We start from the raw sequence: 24,968 nt of genomic DNA, 5'->3' as shown, positions 1-24,968 counted from the left end.
ATTTGGGATTGAGTCAAGACTGAGTAATGTAACAAATCAAGGTGCCATGAAGAGTATACTGACAGAACTCTACAAATGCAGGCCAAAAATAAAAATATGTAATTATATTAGGCAAAATATGGGTGGTCGATATCATTCACACAGCCCCAGTCTGTTGTTCATATACTGTATATTCTGTGTTCTGTATAAGAACAATAACTTAGTTGTATGTATTATTAGGAGTCTTTTGTGTGAGATATCTTCTTCCAAAGCAGAGTTTTGAGGTTGTTGAGAATCAGGGAGTGCTCCATTTCCATCTGTTCGCTGGCGCCTTTGAGAGCAATGCAGGCGTACAACTGTTTCTCCAGTTCGTCTTTAATGTCCGATGGCGCACCATACAGAAGATAGTCCTTCAGTGTGCTACATACTTTAGCCAGATTCGGCTGCGTGACCTCCGTAGTGCAGCGGTGTTTAGTGAGATCACAGGAAGTGAGGCAGTCCCTTCCGTACACACAGTCACTGTCCTCTTCGCACCGCCTTTCACGCATTGCTTCCTGAAAAGCACCTTCGGGTACAATACGCTTTGCGTCTACCACCTTTATATCATGGCGCTCTGTGTAACCAAACCCAGTGACACTAACATCGCACATGAGGAAGCTTCCGAATGTGCCGTGGAAGACGTCCTCGATGAACTCGAGCAGGCCGATTGCTATCTTAGCCTTGCGGGGCCAGGAGGGAGCAGCCCATTGGTCGATGCTTCGCCGCAGGCTGGCTGGAATCCACAGCTCTAGCATCCACGGTAGGCTGACGCCATAGAGTGGTACGTAAGGAACCTTCTCCATCACGTACAAGTCCCCACAGAAGCCCATCAGTCTGGGGGTGTGCTCTCGGTCCTGCAGCACGACGGACAGCAGGAATTCATTCAGCTGCAGTAAAGCCCAAGCTGAATGTGCTTCTGACAGGGAGATCTGGCCATCTTTGTTGCTGTCAGCGACTCCAAGCACTAGGGTCACCAAATCTGCTAAGTTGGCTTGGTCTCCTACTTTTGCCTGTCAGGGGGAAAAGCGTCATTGAAACGGGTTAATAACAGCTGTCTGGAAGAGAGGCTGTAAATACATTTGTCTCTGCATGGAGAAAGGTCTTCCAGAATATGAAAATATCTTTTTTTTATTTTACAAAACAAGCAAATTCATGAAGTACAAGTAATGAATGTTTACATAAAAAAGGGTTAAATAGGGGGTTAATTATAACAGCTTCAGACATCACCTTCAGAGCACTATAGCACAGAAGTTTTCATTAATTTGTTTAATTACTGTGCAGTCATACTGTTAATAAATATAATAATTATTATTATTTCCAATAATATTATATTAGGCTCCAGCTTCCCTGTGACATATGACAATTGGTTTGGAGAATGGATGGTTATAAATGTCAAAATCACATGTTTACTGGTTCACTTTCCAATGCTAAAAATGTTAAAGCGCAAAATGAATAAGTACGTTCAATTTATGTTACAATACTGCATGGGATTTGAGACCTTTAGATGGCTGAAGACCATTTCTTTGAACTTCTCCATTGATGTCCCTTTGGTTGGCCTGTTAAAGGATGCAGACTCTTTTCGGGGCTCCAGTTCTGCACCCAGATCATAATGAGGGTCCTCCTCCATCTGGCACTTAATGATCCCTTCCAAATCCCCCCAACTGCCAGAATATACCTAAACAAGAGGGTGACAAGTGTGAGAGCACTAGTCATTTTAAAGTTTTATTTTTCATACAGTATTAGAAAGAGTGAAGGGATGGATTTTGGATGGATCCATCTTACTTTAACTTTACAAGCAAATTCATATCGGTGCAGATCCAGATCACCAAAAACACGCACTCAATGAAAGATCAGACAATAATTACTGTTATATTAAGAAGCAACTACAGTTTGTTGTGTCTGACCTGATTGCTGGGTTTGGCAGAGAGACATTTCCCCAAGTAAAGAGTGTCCTTTTCACACAAGCTGTTGCAGGCTGAACCATCAATCACCCCCTTCCGGAATTTATCACACTGTAAAGACATGGAGATACACATACATCAGAGTCTACGCTGCATTATTCATTTTATTCCATTACATTGTACTCCCCAAAGATTGCCTGATCCATTTAGTAAGTCAGTGTCTTTACAATTACTCTCCTCTAGATGGCTCCCTTTTGTATAAAATGTTTGTACAAATGTTTGTAACACAGCTGTGAAGGTGCACTTATCCCTTATTTAATAATAATAATAATAATAATAATAAAAGCATAAAACTTGAATAGTGCTATATAAATGAACAGTACATGCTTAAAACTATTACTTTTGTATTACTGCATCCAATCTGCTAGGTGTCAGTGGAAGTCTAGTCTAGTATAGTATACATTACCATATTGGTCAGCAAATATTTAATGTAAGAACTAAAAACTCACAATAGAGTTCTTGCACTCATGTCCACGACACAGCTCGGTGTATGAAGAGTATTCTACATACACCACCCAGCTTCCCACGAAAACAGCCAACCAGGAAAAAAACAGGTACTTCATGTGTAGGTAGGAGAACCGGGCCTGTGCACCAACAGAGAGGGACAAAGAAACACTTAAAAAACCCTTACCTTTGATAACATCTCCCCAAAATGAACTGTTTTGGACTGTAGTAAAGCTTTGATTTCAGCTCTAGGCAGTTTTGAAGACATTTGTGTGCTGATGTACGCTGATTATGAGCCGATATAATTTGCTGCAGGTTGTACTGCAATGGTAGCGATAAGTGCCAGGACTGCTAAAAACCAGATGAAAAAAAAAAAATCACAGCTCAGTGGAAAGACAGTCTCCATCCCTAAAGAAATGTAATGGGAAAGATTTGATTCTTTCTCAAATAGAGGATGAAATTATTAGGTTATATACAGTATGAACATTTATTTTCAACTATTATTAATTATTTATTAATCATAGCTTTCTAGTTTCATACACTTAAAATGTACTGCTAAAATAAATGTAATACTTATGAGGACAAGCAACTGAACAATATCCTTCATTTCGTTAATTTAACCGTTTAACCATGATTGGTATTAAACCCTGAAAAATCCTTTCATCTTTTATTTATGTGAGACCTTTTAAAGCTCAGAGCAGTGGGAAACTATCTTCCTGACAGCCACACAGGATGTGTGATCCTTTATAAATAGATAGCCCCCTCACTTCAAGCCACTGAGTGCACTTCCTTCATGAAATATCATTTTTACCTAGATTACTAAAAACAACCTGAAAATGTTTCCAAATCCATAAGAACATTTCCCAGATGCGTGTTCCTCTGACAGAGTGCTTGAGTCTTATACGGTCAATTTTCTATATTTTCCTATGGGCAGAATTTCCTTGGGACATGAAGAGCAAAGCCATCTAATGTATGTTACAGCTTCATCTTCAATATATTTGCAAGTGTTTGAGAGAGATCTACTGTCAGGACGTAGGAAGAGAGATTTCAAATGAGGAGCTGGAGTCAAAGCTCGCCTGACACAACAAGCAAACGTTTGAGAGAGCGGGGTAGCACACAGCCAGCTAATTTCAGCAGCATCGCAGCCCTCCGTGGTCTGACATTTCCTTATCTGCAAAATCTGAGCTGACAGAACTTCTCCTCCAGCATGAGGAGGAGGAATGGGCCTCGTGGCTGAAAGAGTGTAGATCTGGTCTATTGTTTTGTGTTTTAAGAGGAACTTTGTGTGGCAGTGGTTTGCTGAGTGCTTTACCACCTGTATGCAGAGTTTGTTTAAGCTGGTCATCATGCAAACACATCCACACACAGCAACAGTAGCAAAAACAAATAACCAAGGAAAGTGAAAGTATGTGATAACATTACAGATGAGAAAACAATCGTTGCGTCGGAAATCGCAGGCTATGCAACGTTTTGTTTGGAACTTCGTGAAAAATCTGCCTGTCCTTCGGATGAGACGTTAAACCGAGGTCCTGACTCTCTGTGGTCAATAAAATCTCATTGCCCATTGGCCTCTGTCCATCATGGCCTCCTAATCATCCCCATATACTGATCGGCTCTATCACTCTCTCTCCTCTCCACCAATAAGTTGGTGAGTGGTGTGCGTTCTGGTGCAAAATGGCTGCCGTCGCATCATCCAGGTGGATGCTGCACATTGGTGGTGGTTGAGGAGAGACCCCCCTTCTATGTAAAGCACTTTGAGTTCCCAGAAAAGCGCTATATAAATGTAATGAACTATTATCATTATTATTATAATATTAAAAAAGTATGTTGTGTATGGTATGAATGAAATAATGTTGTCTTGTCACTGTCATGTGACATACGGCGTCAGTTGCATCGCTTCACTGCCATTTACAAATCCTCTCCCGTGGCCTCTTGGGATAGTAAAGTGTCCATTGGATGTCCAGAAATAGAAGGTCATCCAGGAACTATTCGCCTACTGTTTTAAGAATACTATGAATTCAAACATACTGCTTGGCTCACATACTCTTTTTGTCTAAGTAGGCATATTCGGATGCAAGGATAGTCTGCACTAACAGAACAGATCTACAGAAAATACTGTAGTAATGTGTTGTTTTTTGACATGTACCAAATTGGAGTACAATGTTAATGGTTATAAATCAGGTAAGTAAGAAAGTGCAATTACCAAAGTGAAGATGAGTATAGTGAAGGTGGTGGGGTGATATAAAAAACAATTTAAAGGAGATTTCTAAATCTTATTTGGTTGTAACAGGAAAGCACACATTGTTTTTCAGTGCAAATCAAACCTCAGAGGAACAGTTTTCTGAACTTTGCTCAGCTCAGTGCAAACAGCTATTCTACTTGCAAAATTTATAAGAAATGCTGAATTATTCATTGCAATGATTGCAGCCATGCGATCTCTATATCAAAGTAGCTAGTGTTTAAATGTTGTGGGTATGATAGCCCTGACCTGCAAAATAAAATGAAGTAGAGAGGGTCGCAGGATGGGCTGGTTGTTAAAATGTGAGTTTTTAGATTTAATCCCAAATAGTGATGTTCTCCTTGATGCAACATTTAAACAGTTTTTACCATAAAATCATTCATTATTTATTCTGCTTGAGTGTAAATGAGGCCAAGCATGCGAAAACTGTTTGCTTATTATGAGTTTTCTAAAACAGCATATAACACCGTACTGGTTGTACTTTGGGATTTAATCCAGTGTAAACATCAAATTGCAAAACTATAGTAGACCAATAAATTATGAGCCAAATGTTGGCCATTTTGAGATGATCAGCATTAGCCGATAACAATGCTGACTGACAAGTGTTAGCACCATCTTTTCTCAGTTCCAAAGTCTAAGCATATTTTCTGTTATAAATTCTGTCATGAAACTCTACAGGCTGGTGGGTCAACCTGATGACATTTACATTGTTTACTACATGGCACTAGCTGATTGACTCCTGTCACATCTGCAGCCAATGAGCTCGCTGCTTAACATTTAAATAGCTGCTTAGCATTTGCTATGGCAGTTCCTCTGAAACCCTATAACTTCCCCAGCTCCACCTGTACAGATCTGCTATGGGTCATTTTATATTATGCTATTTGTGCAGCAGCAGTATGTCTTACACGCCACAGCAGCACATCAATGTTTGTATTGGCAGTAGCAAGTCCCTCTACTTGCTATGCAGCAGCAGCAATAATCAACAACAGAAGCAGCAAAAATCAACAGCAGAGGCAGCATCTGCTAAGACCAAATACATTTACATTGTCAAACCATTACCATGCTAAAAAAATCTTCAGAGAGTTGATAGAAATATATATTGTATTGTTGAGAGATATATAGAGATATTAGAGAAGACAGACACAATTAATACACACACACACATATATATATATATATTAATTTTATTTTATTATTTATTATAATTGTAAAACCCAAGACTACTAAATAAGTCAAATGAATGCTGCATATGTAACCATTTGCCCTGCAATCTTTAAATACTCTAGAGTGAATGATCTCATAACATATTCAAAGATAGTTGCCTATTATGCATACTGCAAGAGATTAGCAGACAAATAACAGACCTGATGGAGCCTCTTCTCTCTATTAATGATGATGATACGTCAGTTGGACAGTGATGGACTTTCTTCTTCTTCAGTCTATTTTGCTTATGGCTCAGTGCTTATGGCTCAGTGCTTATGGCTCAGCTCTCTAGTTTCTCTCACGCGATGACATTTTATCTCGGAGAACATCCAGATTTCTAACTGACAGTAAGCTTCTTTTAATCAGCCTCCTATTTCATGGTACAAGCCTGAGTACGATTTTATCTGTACTCTATTTTGATAAAGCAAATCCAGTTATTTTCAGAGCCTGGAGATACAAACCAATATCCTATGCCAAGTTGATCTAAACCAATAACCACAATGCCAATAATGTAAAGTAGATTGATTTCAAGTCCCAACTGATTGAACTAAACCTCACAATCTGAACTGCCCTTCCAGTTTCCAATTTAAAATTTGGTCAAGTCCAGAGAGCCTGGTCTGGCTACAGGCAGCAGAACTGAGAACTTTTTTCCTAAATAATTTGAAAGGAGGTTTTAGTCACCCTCTCATTGGTCTCATCTGTAAATTTGTCTATAATTTAATCTGATCTCTCTCTCTTACACTGTCTCTTTCTTCAGTGGCTTCCCTAATGACAGGCCATCACTCCCTCTCCGCTACGGGCACTCAGTGAGATGCAATTCTGCCATTTCCATCTGAGAATCCATCTTACTATACTCTTTAAATCTCATGCCCTTCAGGGTCTCTCCCCCCACTGTCTCAAACTCACTGCCTCACTAAGCCAGGATGACAGGCGTTGGAGAGTTGTGGCAGGCCAGCGTCCTGTACAGCCTTTCATACCTCACAAAGCCCAGAGGAGCTGTCGCCATGGCAATGGGGTGACAGAATGCTCAGTTTTGTAGGCAGACATCTCCCTGAGTCCAAAGTCAAGGTTTGAGAGAAGAGGTTCATTCATCAATCCTAAATCAGTTTTCTGAATTCCTCCCACTGCCATTCTCTCCTTCCTGTTCGGCTGATGTCTACGGGCTTAAAAGTTCAAAATGATTTTAAAAACTTAACTATTCTAATACCTAAACCATATCTTGGGCATTCTGATGAAATGGTGCTACTGAATGTCTCCATGACATACATGACATACATCACTTTATATATATATAAATATATATCTCTACGCTGAGAGAATAATATATATATATATATATATATATATATATATATATATATATATACACATATACATATACATATACATATATATATATATATTATTCTCTACGCTGAGAGTTTTTAGGATTTCAAAACAACCAAAGTTGTTTGGATTTTGGATTTTGAAAATAACTCGTTAATCACACGGGTTCCTTCAACTGGCTCCCTCAACAAAAACCTAAATTATGTTTTTGGATTATTGCAGAAAATAAGTTCTGTGATCAACAAAACTGTATGATACTTACACGTTTTGTCCATCAAGATAATTTTCACCAATGAATACAACTTTAATGAATTTTGAAGCCTAAATACAATCAGCAGAAGTAAAAATTTAAAGGTACTATAAACGAAGTAACAAACTACACCACGGTCCTACGACTTCAACGTCACCACCACTAAGCTTCCAACAATTCTTTCAGTTTTTATCTAAAAACATTTTCCCTGAAAGTTTGAGTTAGAATAGTTTGTAATATTTATCGATTATAAGCGCACAATGAGACTGTAAAAGTGAACTGAGCTTACCTGTTCGCCGTAATGTTTAATCTCCCCGACAGCAACTGTTTCAAGACACATAACAACTAACGTGTGGGGTAATACTTAAGTGAAAGCAGCTTGAGTTTGTGTTACTCACAGACCTTATTTCAGCCATTTAACCAGTAACCCATTCAAAATACCCATTGACTTCGGAACGATGGAACCAGAGGTGCTAATATGCTAATTCGCTTCTGGGTTTTGGCCTACAAAAATGCATCATCCCCGCGCAGCACTCTATTGCTACGTCCCAATTCAGAGGCTGCATCCTTCGGAAACCGCATTCAAAGGCCAATTGCGTCACCGCTGCACGACAAAGACTGTCTCTCAATTCGAAGGCTCCTTCAAATGCGTCCTTCGTTTCCCGTGAAATGAAGGATACAACAGATGGAATTCATTGCACGCCAGTGACGACAGTTTTGTTTTGAGAGAAATTGCTAAATTACAATTTTAAACACAAGTATTGATTTTCAATTCACTTAAATATCTAATGATACGTGTATATAAAAACTTTAAAGCGGTTCAAATGTTGACTTATCTTACTAAGATGTGATTATATATATTTTATACTCTTTATTTTATACAGAAATTGACCATGGTGAACATATTTAGACAGTTTGTACAGTTTGTTAACCCTGTTTTGTTTTCAGACAGTTTAATATAACCTTCAAAAAAGTCCAGTACAAATGTTGCTCCCACTCATCAATGGTAGCTGTCACAGTTGCTAGGCAACTAGCACAATCCTCCGTGGGCTAGACCGTCCCATTTAACAATGCTCGGTCCAATCTTCGTGGCCTTCGAAGGTGTTTCCTTTGAAGTCCACGTCCTTCGAAGGATGCGGCCTCTGAATTGGGACGCAGCTAATTATTTTGCTAGTTCTGAAAGAGGAAATGTTGCACCAAAACTTGTTAACTGCTGACGTCTTTCTGTGTTTTATTAAATTTACATCCCTCCACTGGTTTTTTAGTCCAAAAGTGTGCTCATTCGGATAAAAACTTATGGATTATCGTATGTTTACTTCAAATATCTTTAGAGAGCTTTTTTTTATTACTTTTTTTTTATCCAAAATAGGGCGATGAGAGCATTGTGGAACACTAAACTCTCACATGTAATTTATGTTTCATTCATACTCGACACCGGAGTGCGCCCTCGCACAGAACGTGCAGGAAATCTCTAATATAGAAAAAGATATCGCCGCAGCTGAAATAAATTCAGAAAGAGACATTGTGACTGAATAAACGAAAAAAATCAACAAACCATTGTGACAGTATATGTCTTATCTGTGCTCTTCAAGATATCTCGGGTATTTTCATAAGGATTATAGCCCTCACCTGTATAGAATATTATAAAATAATATAATTTCTGCCACATTTTGTGATGAGAAGCCACATCAGTGTAAGACTGGAAAAACTGGAAGAGAGGGCAACTCTCTGAGAGAACAAAGAAAATTAAAATTTTAACTCACTCGTGCACCATTCGAGACGCAAGTCTCACCTCAGAATCACCCTAATCTACATCTCTTTCCCTCTTCCTCCTTCCTTCTCTCTCATGCTGAGATCACCAAAATTCACCCAAGAATCTATATGGTTTAATGTGAATAATTATCATACAGTATTACATATGTTTGGTATCATTTGAAATGTCTCAGTGCGACTGGTACAAAGGTCTCATTCCCAAAGAAGTAAACCAACAGGTAATAAGGTATTTAAGAGTTTAGAGATAACTTGCACACAGAGGAGGGTGTGTCTTCCAGGCAAATGGCATCCTGCTCTCAAAGGTGTAAACTCAATGCAAATTCCCATTGTTAGCAAATGTTTCCATGTAAATCAACCTCTGTCCCTAGTAAGTCTGGGACAGTAATTAATGCAAATTCCCACTGTGAACTCATGTTTACATTTGAAAAGAGGTTTCTGCCTTGGTCTGAGTATTTAGGGAGATGCTGAAGAAGGCTCGTGGGGATTTGTAGCTCAAATTAGCCTGTGATGCTGAGAGTAGCCAAGATCATGTAATCTCAGGTTCGCATCTTTTCTCATTATTCCAGAGAAATAGATGATTTGCAATTATTATCTTTGAACTGATTATGAAATTGACATGATACATTTACCTGACATAATAAATTGTTACATTTGATTTTATTCAATTTCAATTTCAATTTTATTCAATTTCAATTGTTTTCCCAAGTAGATTAAACGGATTCGTATGTTACCTCAAATCTGTGTCAGATTAGTGACGAGTAATATTTGGCGCTAATTCAAATGTACTTGGTTTTGCAAAGACAAGAAGTGAATTTCCATTTAGGGCAGCAAATGCTGTTTGACCAACCTAAATTTGGGTGTGTCTTACCTCTGTTTTAATTTAATGTTACTTTAGATACCCCTCCTTGAACTGCCACCTTACCGTGGTGGAGGGGTTTGAGTATCCGAATGAACCTAGGAGCTATGTTGTCTGGGGCTATATGCCCCTGGTAGGGTCTCCCAAGGCAAACAGGTCCTAGGTGACGGGTCAGACTAAAAGCGGTTCAAAAACCCTTATGATGCAAAAAAAAACGAGGACCGTGACGTCGCCCGGTTTGGCGCAGCCGGGGACCCACCCTGGAGCCAGGCCCGGGGTTGGGGCTCGTATGCGAGCACCTGGTGGTCGGGCCTCCCCCATGGGGTCCGGCCGGGCTCAGCCCGAAGGAGCGACGTGGGGCCACCCTCCCGTGGACCCACCACCTGCAGGAGGGACCGTAAGGTGCCGGTGCTAAGTGGATCGGGCGGCAGTCGAAGGCGGGGGCCTAGACAACCCGATCCCTGGACGCGGAATCTAGCTCTAGGGACATGGAACGTCACCTCTCTGGCGGGGAAGGAGCCTGAGGTTGTGCGTGAGGTTCAGAGATTCCGACTAGAGATAGTTGGGATCACCTCTACGCACGGCTTGGGTTCTGGAACCACACTCCTCGAGAGAGGATGGACTCTTCACCACTCTGGAGTTGCCCATGGTGAGAGGCGGCAGGCTGGTGTGGGTTTGCTTATAGCCCCCCAGCTCAGCCGCCATGTGTTGGAGTTCACCCCGGTGAACGAGAGGGTTGCTTCCCTGCGCCTTCGGGTTGGGGCTAGGTCTCTCACTGTCGTTTGTGCCTACGGGCCGAACGGCAGTGCAGAGTACCCGGCCTTCTTGGAGTCTCTGGGAGGGGTGCTGGAAAGTGCTCCGACTGGGGACTCCGTCGTTCTACTGGGGGACTTCAACGCCCACGTTGGCAGCGACAGTGACACCTGGAGGGGCGTGATTGGGAGGAACGGCCCCCCGATCTGAACCCGAGTGGTGTTCTGTTATTGGACTTCTGTGCTAGTTACAGCTTGTCCATAACGAACACCATGTTCAAGCATAAGGGTGTCCATCAGTGCACATGGCACCAGGACACCCTAGGCCGGAGGTCGATGATCGACTTTGTGGTCGTTTCATCCGACCTCCGGCCGTATGTCTTGGACACTCGGGTGAAGAGAGGGGCGGAGCTGTCAACTGATCACCACCTGGTGGTGAGTTGGATCCGATGGCAGGGGAGGAAGCTGGACAGACTCGGCAGACCCAAACGTACTGTGAGGGTCTGTTGGGAACGTTTGGCCGAATCTCCTGTCAGAGAGATCTTCAACTCCCACCTCCGGCAGAGCTTCGACCAGATCCCGAGGGAGTCTGGAGATATTGAGTCCGAGTGGACCATGTTCTCCACCTCCATTGTCAACGCGGCCACTCAGAGCTGTGGCCGTAAGGTCTCCGGTGCCTGTCGAGGCGGCAATCCCCGAACCCGGTGGTGGACACCGGAAGTAAGGGATGCCGTCAAGCTGAAGAAGGAGTCCTATCGGGCCTGGCTGGCTTGTGGGACTCCTGAGGCAGCTGATGGGTACCGACGGGCCAAGCGGACTGCAGCCCGGGTGGTTGTGGAGGCAAAAACTCGGGCCTGGGAGGAGTTCGGTGAGGCCATGGAGAAGGACTATCGGTTGGCCTCGAAGAGATTCTGGCAAACCGTCCGGCGCCTCAGGAGGGGGAAGCAGTGCCCTACCAACGCTGTTTACAGTGGAGGTGGGCAGCTGTTGACCTCGACTGGGGATATCACCGGACGGTGGAAGGAATACTTCGAGGATCTCCTCAATCCCGCCGTCACGTCTTCCATTGAGGAAGCAGAGGCTGAGGGCTCGGAGGCGGACTCGTCCATCACCCAAGCTGAAGTCACCGAGGTAGTCAAGAAACTCCTCGGTGGCAAGGCACAGGGGGTGGATGAGATCCGCCCTGAGTACCTCAAGTCTCTGGATGTTGTGGGGCTGTCTTGGCTGACAAGCCTCTGCAGCATCGCGTGGTGGTCGGGGACAGTGCCTTTGGACTGGCAGACCGGGGTGGTGGTCCCTCTTTTCAAGAAGGGGGACCGGAGGGTGTGCTCCAACTATAGGGGGATCTCACTTCTCAGCCTCCCTGGGAAAGTCTATGCCAGGGTACTGGAGAGGAGAATCCGGCCGATAGTAGAACCTCGGATTCAGGAGGAACAGTGTGGTTTTCGTCCCGGGTCGTGGAACACTGGACCAGCTCTATACCCTCTACAGGGTGCTGGAGGGCTCATGGGAGTTTGCCCAACCAATCCACATGTGCTTTGTGGATTTGGAGAAGGCATTCGACTGTGTACCTCGCGGCATCTTGTGGAGGGTGCTCTGGGAGTATGGGGTTCGGGGCCCTTTGCTAAGGGCTATCCGGTCCCTGTACGACCGGAGCAGGAGCTTGGTTCGCATTGCCAGCAGTAAGTCAGACTTGTTCGCGGTGCATGTTGGACTCCGGCAGGGCTGCCCTTTGTCGCCGGTTCTGTTCATAATTTTTATGGACAGAATTTCTAGGTTGGGATGAGAATCAGCACCTCCAAATCTGAGACCATGGTTCTCAGTCGGAAAAGGGTGCTTTGCCCGATTCAGGTTGGTGGAGAGCTCCTGCCTCAAGTGGAGGAGTTCAAGTACCTTGGGGTCTTGTTCACGAGTGAGGGAAGGATGGAACGGGAGATTGACAGGCGGATCGGTGCAGCTTCTGCAGTAATGCGGACCCCTGTACCGGTCTGTCGTGGTGAAGAAGGAGCTGAGCCGCAAGGCGAAGCTCTCGATTTACCGGTCAATCTACGTTCCTACTCTCACCTATGGTCATGAGCTGTGGTTCATGACCGAAAGGACAAGATCCCGGATACAAGCGGCCGAAATGAGCTTTCTCCGCAGGGTGGCTGGGCGATCCCTTAGAGATAGGGTGAGAAGCTCGGTCACTCGGGAGGAGCTCAGAGTAGAGCCGCTGCTCCTCCACATCTAGAGGGGTCAGTTGAGGTGGCTCGGGCATCTTTTCCGGATGCCTCCCGGACGCCTTCCCGGGAAGGTGTTCCGGGCATGTCCCACCGGGAGGAGAACCCGGGGAAGACCTAGGACACGCTGGAGAGACTATGTCTCCCGACTGGCCTGGGAACGCCTCGGTGTCCCCCCGGAAGAGCTGGAGGAAGTGTCTAGGGAGAGGGAAGTCTGGGCATCCCTGCTTAGACTGCTGCCCCCGCGACCCGGTCCCGAATAAGCGGTAGAAGATGGATGGATGGATGGATGGGTTACTTTAGATAAGTGTACGTGAGAAATCACGGCATGGCCAATCCAAAGCTATTATAAGAGAAGTAAAGTTGGTCGACTTATATCTGTAGTAGTGGCCATACCTCTACTGAAGTAAACGTTACTTTAAATTCAAGTGTATGCAAAAACCATGGGGGCTATACAAAAGTATCTTTGATTGTGTAAGCGTGAATGCGACCATCTCAGGTATATAGCCAATTACCTCTGTTTAGTGACCGAAGCTGGCGAGTTTATGATCGTGAGACCCGCGTAAAACAGAAGACGTGAAGACCTCAAAAGCGACATAGTTTCCTAATCTGAGCGGGTAAAACAAAATTAAAGAGTTAAAAAGAATAATCAAACATTCGCTCACTTTTAATGATGCCCAGATATCATTAAAACATTTTTCATTTATGGAGTCCGATGAGGTAATACATATGAGAAAATGTATTTAATTTAATCTTGTTGTGTTGTGTAAAAGGAAAGACAGTAACGCACAAAGACCTTCAGCCATATTATTGGAAAACCGCCATTGGATCGATTAATGAGCTTACATCAGTTCACAGAAGGAAGTTATTTCAAACTGGTTGCCATTAAGTGTAATTGTTCCCTTTGTATGCAATGGTGTGATTCTTAAAACAAAAAAAAACAAAACAAAAAACAGGTAAAGATGAATTTAACGTAGCATTATTCTTTTTTTCTTTTTTCCTAGATTTCAGTAGATATTGTGATATATCATTATTGTGAATTATTTTTGGCCATTAAAATAATGTAGTGAAAAATCAGATATATGATTTATGCGAAATATTTGCATGCTTTGCTCTTTGTTCCACCATATATATATCAACAAATATAGTATATAATAGTGGATTAGCACATAGGATATACACATATATATAAGTTTGGGGTCAGTAAGATTTTTTAATGTTTTTGAAATATGTCTCTTATGCTCACCTGCATTTATTCGATCAAAAATACAGTAAAAACAATAATACAATGAAATATTATTGCAATTAAAACTGTTTCATATTTGTATCTGAATAAACTTGAAAATCTAATGGCAAAGCTGAATTTTCAGCAGCCATTACAAAGGACTATTTCCTCAGAATGACCCATCTCTCTCCAGGATGATTCACAAAACTCAGCTGCAGCTGCACGTAATTCATTTAATGTTTCCAGCTCACTAGGCGTATTTCTAATGTTTTCACATGATCACTGTTTTCACATACATAACTTTAAAATGTGAATGCATACTCGTATCTTGCATAATGAGAGAGGAAGCCTAACAAAGACTTTCCAAAGATAACAAGATGGAGATGATCAAATCAGTCAGTCCACAGACAAAATTAAAACAATTAATCTGATCAAGTCTTATCATCCAGGAATCCATAACCTTGTTGCTACGAAAGACAAGCATTACCCATAATGCCTGGAATGCATGCAAACTGTTTCATTGTTTTTAAACTTGTTTTCAACAAGACAACACAAACAGCAACGCTCTGCTTCTTGAGTATCAAGCAGTAGCTCATAAATCAAATAGAGTGAGTTTGACATCAATAGCTTTATAGTTTGCCACTCGGGATGACGGGTCCCCCCCTTGTGACAGGAAGTGTTTCCATGGCAGCACTTTGAATTAACAGAGGATCGCAGTGTCAGAAAGCTCTCATCGTTTAGTACACTGGGATCATGCTGGTCAGTGGATCATCTGTATGTATGTGTCAAACAGCATTTAGATGCTCCGCTGCTGTGAACTCACATGCGATGTGACGATAGACAGTGTAAAAAATTCAGCAGCGGCCCCCACATCACTCTCGGCTTTCAGCCGAACTGAAGACTGCGTGGAATTTCAATCACAAGTCGGAGAGAAAAGTCCACACAAGGCTCCGTACCACATGAGCCTGTGGCTCAGCCTTTTATGGGGGAGTAGAAAAGGCATAGAGGAGCAAATAGTTTTAGGAGTTTTTGCAAGACTTTATTAAGCGAGCCAAGGATGAAAGCCGCATTTAGACCAATGCACTTCATGAGAACTTTAATTTCATTTTTTGGAGAGCTCTATCAGCTCCTCTTACAATTATGGGCTTTAAGGACAGGTTCTTTCTGTCAGCACTTTGAGATGAACTCTCTTTAGCCGGTGCTTAGTCTCGAGTAGCCAGACCTTTAGACTGACTACATCACTGCTTTCATTGGCTAAGGACCGCCCAGAGGTCGTCTGACTGACATGTAAAGCAACCAATTACAGTTCGTTTTGTTCAGCATCATGTTTAGGGGCGTGAAAATATAATGTCAATGTCCCTACAATAACAGACCATCGTATAAAACTCTTGAACGTATTTTTAAAAGTCTATGCTGCGAATTTCACATACATACTTTTGAAAATCCTGCATTTAGATGATCCTGACAATCGCTTTCCAGGCGGATATTTATATATATATCCTAAAAATGTACTTTTTTATTCAAGTTTTGCTACAATTAAAGGCTTGATGTCAAAATATCAAAAACTTTTCAAAAACTTTTTTTTTTTTTTAAATTTACATATGACATCTTACAAACTGAACTAACTTGTCATTAATACGTCATATTATCTGATATTTTAAAAGACTGATGACTAACCTTGACTCTCCCTCATCTGTGATTTTTATGTTTGATATGTTCCTGGATCAACATATATTGTTGATCCTGGAACAATATTTCAATCCAAAAATTTTGTCCTAAACCCTATCCTCCTACCCATAACTTATCCCTAAAATCAGAGGGAAATGATTGGTGAATAACACTGATGTAGATGAATTTAACCCTGGTTGTAAGCCAAAACTTGACATAAACTATAAACTTGTCCCTCGGATCTGATTGGTTGATTGGAATGTTGTTCCAGGATCAACAAAGATGTTGATCCAGGAACACGTTGCACATGGTGAAATCAAATTCACCCATTCATTTTAGGTGAACTATCCCCTTAATGTATTAATTGTAATATGGACTCATGCACTTTCTGTAAAGCTGCTTTGAAATGATGTGTATTGTGAAAAGCACTATACAAATAAACGTGAATTGAATTAATGGCTACTCATAGCTGTCTCTGCATATTTAAATGCACAGCTTTAAATTAAGTACAAATAAAAGCCTACCGTCTGCATGTGATTTATTTTCTTTGCTGCCCTCCCATGAGGTTAAATCTGTTTGCACCTCTATATGCACTCAAGCATGTATGCATACTAGTCTGTTTAAACCAATAAGTACTTCGCTTGGCTCACTGAGACATGCTGTAATGCTCATTGCCATGGTATCTCAGATCGATCCTTGCTCCATTACAAGTGTAGTACTCCACAAACAAAGCAAACCCACGCCTGACCTTTTCAATCAATGCACAGAGACATTAATTTCAACTCAGCTAATGTGGCATGTTCATCCTCAGGACAACATCGTCCCTCACTACAGGCAAAGCCAAACAGAAGTATGTAATGAGAGGTTATTGATTGAGGCTTTGTGTCCGCTTTTCATTAGTGGCTGAGTGAGTGAAGACCAGTGGATGTGGAAAAGGTGGGCAGAAACAGTGGTATCCCAATGACCCTCAAAGGCTTTCATCTAACGTTTTAATCAAAACTGATCTAAAGACATCCAGGCAAAAGGGAGTGTGTGTTAAGTGAGGTAGTCTGCATCTTAAAAGATCTTCTGCTATTCTTAAAGCTTCATTTAACCTGCTGCTGCTGCTGCTGCTGACCAGCCTGTGAAGAGGTGCATGAAAGGGATCATAACTTTTTTTTCTTATTTTCTTTTAATGTTATTCAAAATTTTGGTGTGATAATGTAGTTTTTTTTAATCATTATTTATATCTTTATATACACCACCGTTCATAAGTTTGGTTCAGAGTCTCTTGTGCTAACCAAGGCTGCATTTATTTGATCAAAATACAGAAAAATTACAATATTGAAATATTATTACAATTTAAAAAACTATTTTATTGGAATATATTTTAAATGTAATTCATTACTGTAATGGCAAAGCTGAATTTTCAGCAGTCATTATTCCAGTCTTTAGTGTCACTTGATCCTTCAGAAATCATTTTAATATACTTTTCATGAATTTAAAGCATCCTTATTAAATAAAAGTTTTTTTTCTTTTTTTAAATATATATGACAGTGAAATAACAATATACATTTTTATATTTTAATAAAAAAATATTATTCACATGATCTCATTTTGCTCCACACGTAAATCTATCTTGTTTGTCACATATTTTTACTAATAAACAAGCCAACAATATTGCGAAGAAAAAATTATTTTCCTTTCTTGCACCTTGGCGCTTCATTGTGACCATGCAGGACATGTTTGCAAATACCAGGATTCACTTACATGCAATTGTGGGCAGACATATGTTAATGTATTCATCTAATGACGTCAGAAAGTTATTAAAGTTACAAGCCATTCTTGCAGCTTAGTTTCAATAGACGTTCTGACAGGGCAGGGGTGAGACTTTTGAGTTCTAAAACTCTTTACTTTCAAGGGCAGATCAAGGAAAATTAATGATCTGAAGTCCCCCTTTAAACAATTTTTATTATAAGATATAAAACAAAATGGACCTACTATTTATCGTTTTCTTTAATGCCTCTAAATAAGAATAAAACATTTGGTTTGTGTAATATGACTGGAAATTCTATCTGCCAAAGGCATAAATGTAAATGTAAAGGTATATTACATTGTTCCCCTTAGGCTGTGACAGCTTGTTTGGTTTGACAGCAGTGTCTCTATTGAGATGAACTGCAGAGGGACAGATATCTTAATAGGTCCGCAGAAGCTTACTATTTATTCAACCTCCTACTGCTGACAGCTTCAATCACAAGCTTTACTCTTTGCTCTCTCAAAGCCTAGCCTTGGATTTCAGGTACTCTGCAAAAAAATAGGCCATACATAAAGGAATATGGAGCATGTCTGTTGCTTTTAATCCTCAAACCCCTCAGTGGCTCGGTGAAAGGTGATCGGATAGAAGAAGCGGATCAAGTGGGGGAGAAATTTTGCACTGACACTTGTTTTCATAGCTTGCTCTCTACTCATCCATAATTCATGTTCATAAAGCGATTTCTTGCTGCTTCTCCCTAATGCCCCCCTCCCCTTCAGACCATTGAGCGACGGATAGATGGAGACAGCATCAGAAAGAGCAAGAAAAAGTGACAAAGACAGACAGAGTGAGAGAAAGATGGCTGCTTTCACGCATGAACTTAAAAACAAAAGGGTTTTTAATGTCCTGAACTATAGAGAAAACAAGAATATTCACTCGCTAAAGGAAATATAAGGCACGAGGAACAAGAAAAAGCTTCTCTGGTGCATTATAAGTGTGATGGGAGATAGTGTTAGTTCCCACTCTCTCTCTCTTCCTCCCTGTTTCTCTGGTCCCAAGCGGCGGCGTTCTGATGGAAGCAGACGTCACACAGGCACTGCAGGTCTAATTTGACTCATCTCTGTGAGAACAACCAGCAATCAGGCACCCCAGCCCGTTTCTCTCACTCCTGTTTCCCCATGGGACACATCCATCTACACACTGACTCAATGCTGCAACAGTCCAAACAGTACAGCAACCTAACCACTGGAGCTCAGGAAGGTTTTAATTCAGGAAGGTTGTGATTCAACACATAGATTCACATGAAAAAAAGCACATGATTAATGTGGAATGACAATCAGTTGCTCCTTGTTCCATATGCGGTGATGTGTGACTCCAACAGCAACAAATAATCTAGTCATAGCAACATCTTGTTCGCTGTTTCACAAATGTCATTTCAAAGCAGCTGCTCTTTTATGATGTGGAAAGACTAACGTCACAAATGTTTGTGTTGTTTTTTTTCTCTCACATTTAGTGCTTGGGATAATTTGTCAGTGCAGATTAAAAAAATGTTAAAACCTGATAATAATCTAACTGAAATGTACGCAAGAAAACAAGACATTAATCAATTCTGTTGTATTACAGTGTGTGTGTGTGTGTGTGTGTGTGTGTGTGTGTGTGTGTGTGTGTGTATTTATATTTGCATTTATGAATATTATATATATATATATATATATATATATATATATATATATATATATATATATATATATATATATATATATTTGAAACATTAAATATAAGGGAACAAATTTAATTCAAACTTATAATACTAATAATACTTAAGATTTATGTGTATTATTAAAAATCATTTGAAAAGATTTCTTTTCAGAGAGAATCAGAGATTTGTTATATTTAGCTATTTTAATCTAAAATTATCAAGAATTTTAGCTTAAAACCCCTAAAATAACACCCTATATTCCACACTCAATCCAGCTCCCTGCTGTCCTCGTGATATATATTTGATATATTTAAATGTGTCCTATAACCTAATTTAGCATGTGACACAGTTCTTCTGGGCTGCACTGGAAGCAAAGAGGGCCAACCTGACACTTATAGTAAATAGGAGACCTGGTTTTTTTTATTCCCACAGGGACAAAATAGAGGAGATTGGTCGTCTGATTGTGACAGATCCCTAAACTGCACTGAAATATGGCACAAAGTGAAAATTTAAGATCTTTTCTGATGTACTAAAATCCTTTAAGGCTAGAGAGACTCTTTTTAAAAGCATCCAAGATTTTGTTTCATTGAATGATATAGATAGCATTCCTCTGCTATCATACGGTTTTATACAAAATAATTGAATGCTTTTGGCTGAAAGAGGACTGTATGGATTTTGAGTCATCCAAATGAGAAACATAGACATATCTTCAAGCATTTTTCTGCTAAAACTGTTTCACCAAATCACTGCTTGGAATGGATGGAACGGCATTGCAGTATATTTGGACTAACACCAAAACAGCTGATACTTGTCATACACTTGCATATGAAAAGTGTAATGGAACCTATCTAGGGTGAGAATTGCGTGAAGAAATGTACCGACCTATGGGACCAGAGACAATACACTGCACTGGGGTAACTGTGTAATTTTGTATTCGGCCGCTCATATTACTTTCCCTCCTGTCCTTGATAACTATAAGTTTGTCTGGACTTGTTTTCTGAAGGTTCCCTGTGGATTTTTTTTCTTCTTCTTTTGAATGCCCTCTTTCCCTCATGGCTGGATGGTCACAGTGTTTTGTTTCCCAACCTTTGCAAAAAAGAGGCTTTAAAACGAACCACAAATGAAAAGCTATTTTCAACAAAAGTCTAAATCGAATCTAAGTCTAAAAATGTCTTATAGTATAATCACCAAGTACATTTTTATAATATAAATCATAAAAACAAAAGGTTCTTTAATCATTTTTTAATGATTCATATTTTTATTTTTATTTTTTTTTACAAATACCATGAATTAATAATTAACAAATAGCATTCATTTTGTGGGGCTATACGATAATGACACTTTACTAACTGAACTAACCTTGCCACGTCATAAAAAGGTGAAATTATCTGATATTTTACACATTTATGAAGGTCTTCAGGGATCCTCTATATGATATCATTCCCTTATTTATGATTCTTTAAATTAATGTTGTTTGAATGAATAGGCTATATGTTCATTATTGAAAAGATGTATCCAAGTCATCAGGGGCCAAGCACTGGAGTCACCTATTGTATCCGTTGGCGTTCCAATTCTTCTTGTTCTTCTTCTGCTCTGGAAGTCTATGGCAGCCCATAGAACCGCTTGCGAGAAAGTTATGAAATTTGGCACACAGACAGAAGCCAGTCTTTTTTCTTTTTTTTCAGCCAATTTTCCCGCAATTTTTAATTGGTTGAAAAAAAAAAAAATATCAACCAGATCATCTTCAGACCATGCCAACAAATTTATAGAAATTGATTAGTCAAACCGTTCACAAATAATATGCAAACAAATTTGATGAAGAACACCCCAAAATGAACGTATAGTGCGGGAATTAAAGATTGGATTTATATTAATTTTGCGGAGACACATTTATGTGGCCAAGTGTTAATGGAACAGTTTTAACAAATCAGATAGCTATCCAATTAGAAAAAATGTATGAATTAGGGTGTAAACAGGTCCTTTGTTTGTGAGAACTATTGGTGCGTTCAGGTCATGTCGGAGAGATCATATTTACGAGTTGAATGCACATGAATGCCAACAAAAATTCTTAAATGGGAAACTTGTATTTTACCTAAAATTGTAATCAGTTTTAATTGCTCATTGTTGCAGTTGGTCTGATGCGCCTAGCCATGATGGGATGACTTATCGTGCCTTCTGTGTGCTTGGCCCCTTCATCGCTGCTTGCAGCTATATTTTTTAATTGTTTTTAAATGTATTTCTAAATAAATTAATACATTTGGACAAAATAGCATCAAGTCATTGACCCATCTATTTCAGTAAAAATGCAGATGTCTAGATTTAATTACTAACTTGAGAATACTAATAAACAGCACAGCCAAAAAACTGTGTTCACGTATATTATATTCAGCTGTTATCACTACGGCTTTGTGCAAATGCTGTATCTGAAATATGTGACCCATGCCTCTGGCTGAGAGAAATGTAGAACATTACAGAGAAACTCACCTCCTGAACAAGTACTATTGTGTCCTGAAGCATTTAGTCTCAGTAACCTCGTGAATTTTATGAGGCAAGTTCTCCTAATTCCTTCCATATAATGTTTAAGAGCATAAAGCTGTTATTTTATAATAAATGCTCTGAGCACATGACCTCTAAACAGAATGCTTTATGTGGATAAAATAAAGCGTTCTATTCAGAGTTTATCCATTTAGAGAGAATAGTAGCTCCAGAGGTCAAAGTACTACAGCAGATCCTTTGGGCATATGAACAGATTTATAATATAATATGGCTCTTACATTTTCCAAAAAATTAAATCTGCCCCGGCAGAGTAAAGAAGAAAATGTAGGTGAAGTCTTGTTCACAGAGAACAGCCATTGCTTCAAACTAAAATAGTGTATAAAGACCAGTGCAAAGTGGTTAATATCTACTTCTAAGATTCACTATGCTCACTAAAAAGCACACCTCACATTCGTGTTCTCTCTCCATCAATCTTTTACTTGAGCAAGCAAACACCAGACAGATGTTTGTTCGAGACTCCGAGTGCCAGACTCCGAGTGTGAGGACAGCCAGAGCTGAAGAAGTCTCAGTAAGCTGCTGAAAGCATGCAGGATTACAGTCTTCAGAAAATAAACAAAATGCTCAAAGGAGGGCTGCCGTCCTAGTCTGAACCGCTCATCCCTCTCACCACTACACTGATGCCATTTCCTTCATTTTGAGGAATGTACAGTAAAAGAACTACATCAGGGATTACCAGCCACCACAGGTTTCACCTTATAGACCTTATGTGCCAGAGAAACCAGCGTGCAGCCATCTTTAGAATAGTGTCTTTGAACTTCCGTTTTTGCGGACGCTCTGTACATGAGTGGATTTACTTATTGTAAAGTTAATGAAAGTTATCTTGAGGATTGTAATGTTTAAAGCATATGTCTTAACAAATGTCAGTAGACCGGGAAGATTTTAAAACGAGCGGTTCATTCATAAATACATAAGATCGCTGTGGAAATTCAAACCGGACGACAAAAGACAATGAGCGCAGCGCTGAAAAGGGACGGGGCTACAGAAGGTCTATAGCACAAGACTTCTTTAACTAAATATGTTTATTTCACAAAAACAAAACAGAATTTGTGTGAGTTATGAGCTATTCGCACACTGAGGAAACCAAGGAATGAGAAAGAAAACAAGAAAAAAATTGAATGTGTTATACATGCAAGAACCAATTAAGTTTGTGTTCATTTTTTCTGATTAGTAATGACGGCACTGTTCAAACAGAGTATCTACATGATTTAAAAACATTTGCTGCCAATAAAAGAAAGAAAGAAAAATATCAAACTTAATGAAGCAAAAACAAGTTTTATGATGCAGTGAAACTGATTTTATAGCATTTCATATAAGTACTGGTAAAATACTGCTCATCTTAAATCTGTGGTATTGTCCAGTCCATGTACAATTTGTCCAGTCCATGTTTCTTAAACCAGTGTAAAATGCAGAAAAAGCACTTAAAGGGATGGTTCAGAGTAATTTCAACCTAGGGTCCTTTGCACCATGACCTCGAGCCAAACAAAATCAAAGCCATTTTCTAAACAGTTTCCCCCAGTTTCACAGACAAGGCTTAAGCCTAGACCCATACTAAAATTCATGTTTAAACTGTTTTAACTGAAAGCAACTTGCACTGACAACATTAAAATATACACCAGATGCACATGTTTGTTTCTAAGGCATGTTCAAGCTATTATATAGTCATAATTAATCTAAGCCACCCTGTTTGTGAAAGCTGTTGTGTTCCAAATTTGAGGTTGATATCTCAAAAAAATTAGCTTTCAGTAAGATTTTGTTTGGGTGCAGTAACGTTTCCATTAGATGAATTCACTTCGCATTCGTTTCCAATGTGGTAATTTTTTACCATGAACAGAACAAGTGTGATAGTTTTTTTCAGGACCATTTAACCTTTTAGAATCATGTCCATGATTTTTTTTTTCACATAGCAAGTGCCAAAACCTTTGTTGTGTACCAATTATAGTAAAAAAAAAAATTGGTCAAAAATGACCTAACAGCACCAGAGGGTTATTTCATTTTAATAGGCTATTTCAGGGGACCATAACATCAATTTATCAGCAAAACTTTGCAGAAGCATTATTGAAGACTCCCAAGTAAATATCCCTGAATAAAAAGTCTGTAATAGTGAAACTATAGTTTATTATTCTCTTGAGTCAAACATATCGTGAGCTTGTATGGACGTTGCTCATTATTAATAGAACTGTAGAATGAGGTCGTCAATCTTTGACGCACAGCGCTCCAATGAGTTCATGGTTCTTGGTTTATATTTTGAATTACGTTTCTGACAGGTAGGAGAAATGTTTTCAGCAGGACTATAAAAATGTTATACAGCAGCACGGTTGCTACAGCAACGACCGACCAGATGATGGATAAAACGCAGCAACATCAGTTTAATCCATCACATTCATTAAATCACAGGAAAATGCAATTTCGCTGTTTTAGTGAGATATTACAACGAGGTTAATGCATAAAGGTCGAAGAAAATGGTTGAAAAGAGTCGCGGATGTGCCGCTCGATTAGTCGCTAGTTAGATGGAGTGACGCTTAAAGAGATGAAACTTCAGAGTCCAAACGGGATAACAGCGTCCCCACCTCGTCCCTTCAAATCTCACACACTATTTATTCCAAGTACACAAATGGCTAGTAAAACGAAACACTCGGTACGGTTTATGAACAAGTTACATGCTTACCTGGATATAGACGGGTCGCTTCAGCCAGATCCACGGTATCAGACCCCTTGCCATGATTGAAACACCACATCTCACAGCGCTAACCTACCACATAAACATCATTAGTGCACGGTCAAAGCCATTTAAATTATATAAAACACAAATTACAACGACAAATGTCCTTTACCAAGCCAAGGTCTTTCTCGCCATGAGAAAAGAGGATGGTGAAGAGTAGCCTGTGTGAGGCTCCTCAGGCGCGCCGCACCTCACGCGCTATGAGCAACATCTGCGCGCACATCAACTGGATGAGCTCGCGTTCACCAGCACGAGAGACAACGACAACTCATCTTTCATTTGATCACAATCTGATGAAGCCTGAGGAAGTTTGTGCACATTAAGAATG

At 40.2% G+C, this 24,968-nt stretch overlaps 1 protein-coding gene across 1 annotated transcript; it reads right to left on the bottom strand.

Annotated features, from left to right (window-relative positions):
- Window positions 1–215: 215 nt before the first annotated feature.
- On the bottom strand, window positions 216–24,851 carry dipk1ab (divergent protein kinase domain 1Ab; the record flags this gene model as incomplete). The annotated part of the gene is made up of 6 exons (XM_081380570.1): window positions 216–1,028; window positions 1,517–1,693; window positions 1,923–2,030; window positions 2,429–2,563; window positions 24,587–24,670; window positions 24,831–24,851. The coding sequence occupies 6 exons, from the start codon at window positions 24,849–24,851 to the stop codon at window positions 216–218; spliced, it is 1,338 nt and encodes a 445-aa protein (XP_081236696.1).
- Between the last annotated feature and the right edge of the window lie 117 nt (window positions 24,852–24,968).

Source organism: Scardinius erythrophthalmus (assembly GCF_964197995.2).
Source record: "Scardinius erythrophthalmus genome assembly, chromosome: 12".
NCBI lineage: Eukaryota > Metazoa > Chordata > Actinopteri > Cypriniformes > Leuciscidae > Scardinius > Scardinius erythrophthalmus.
This window is presented reverse-complemented; position numbering and strand designations above follow the sequence as displayed.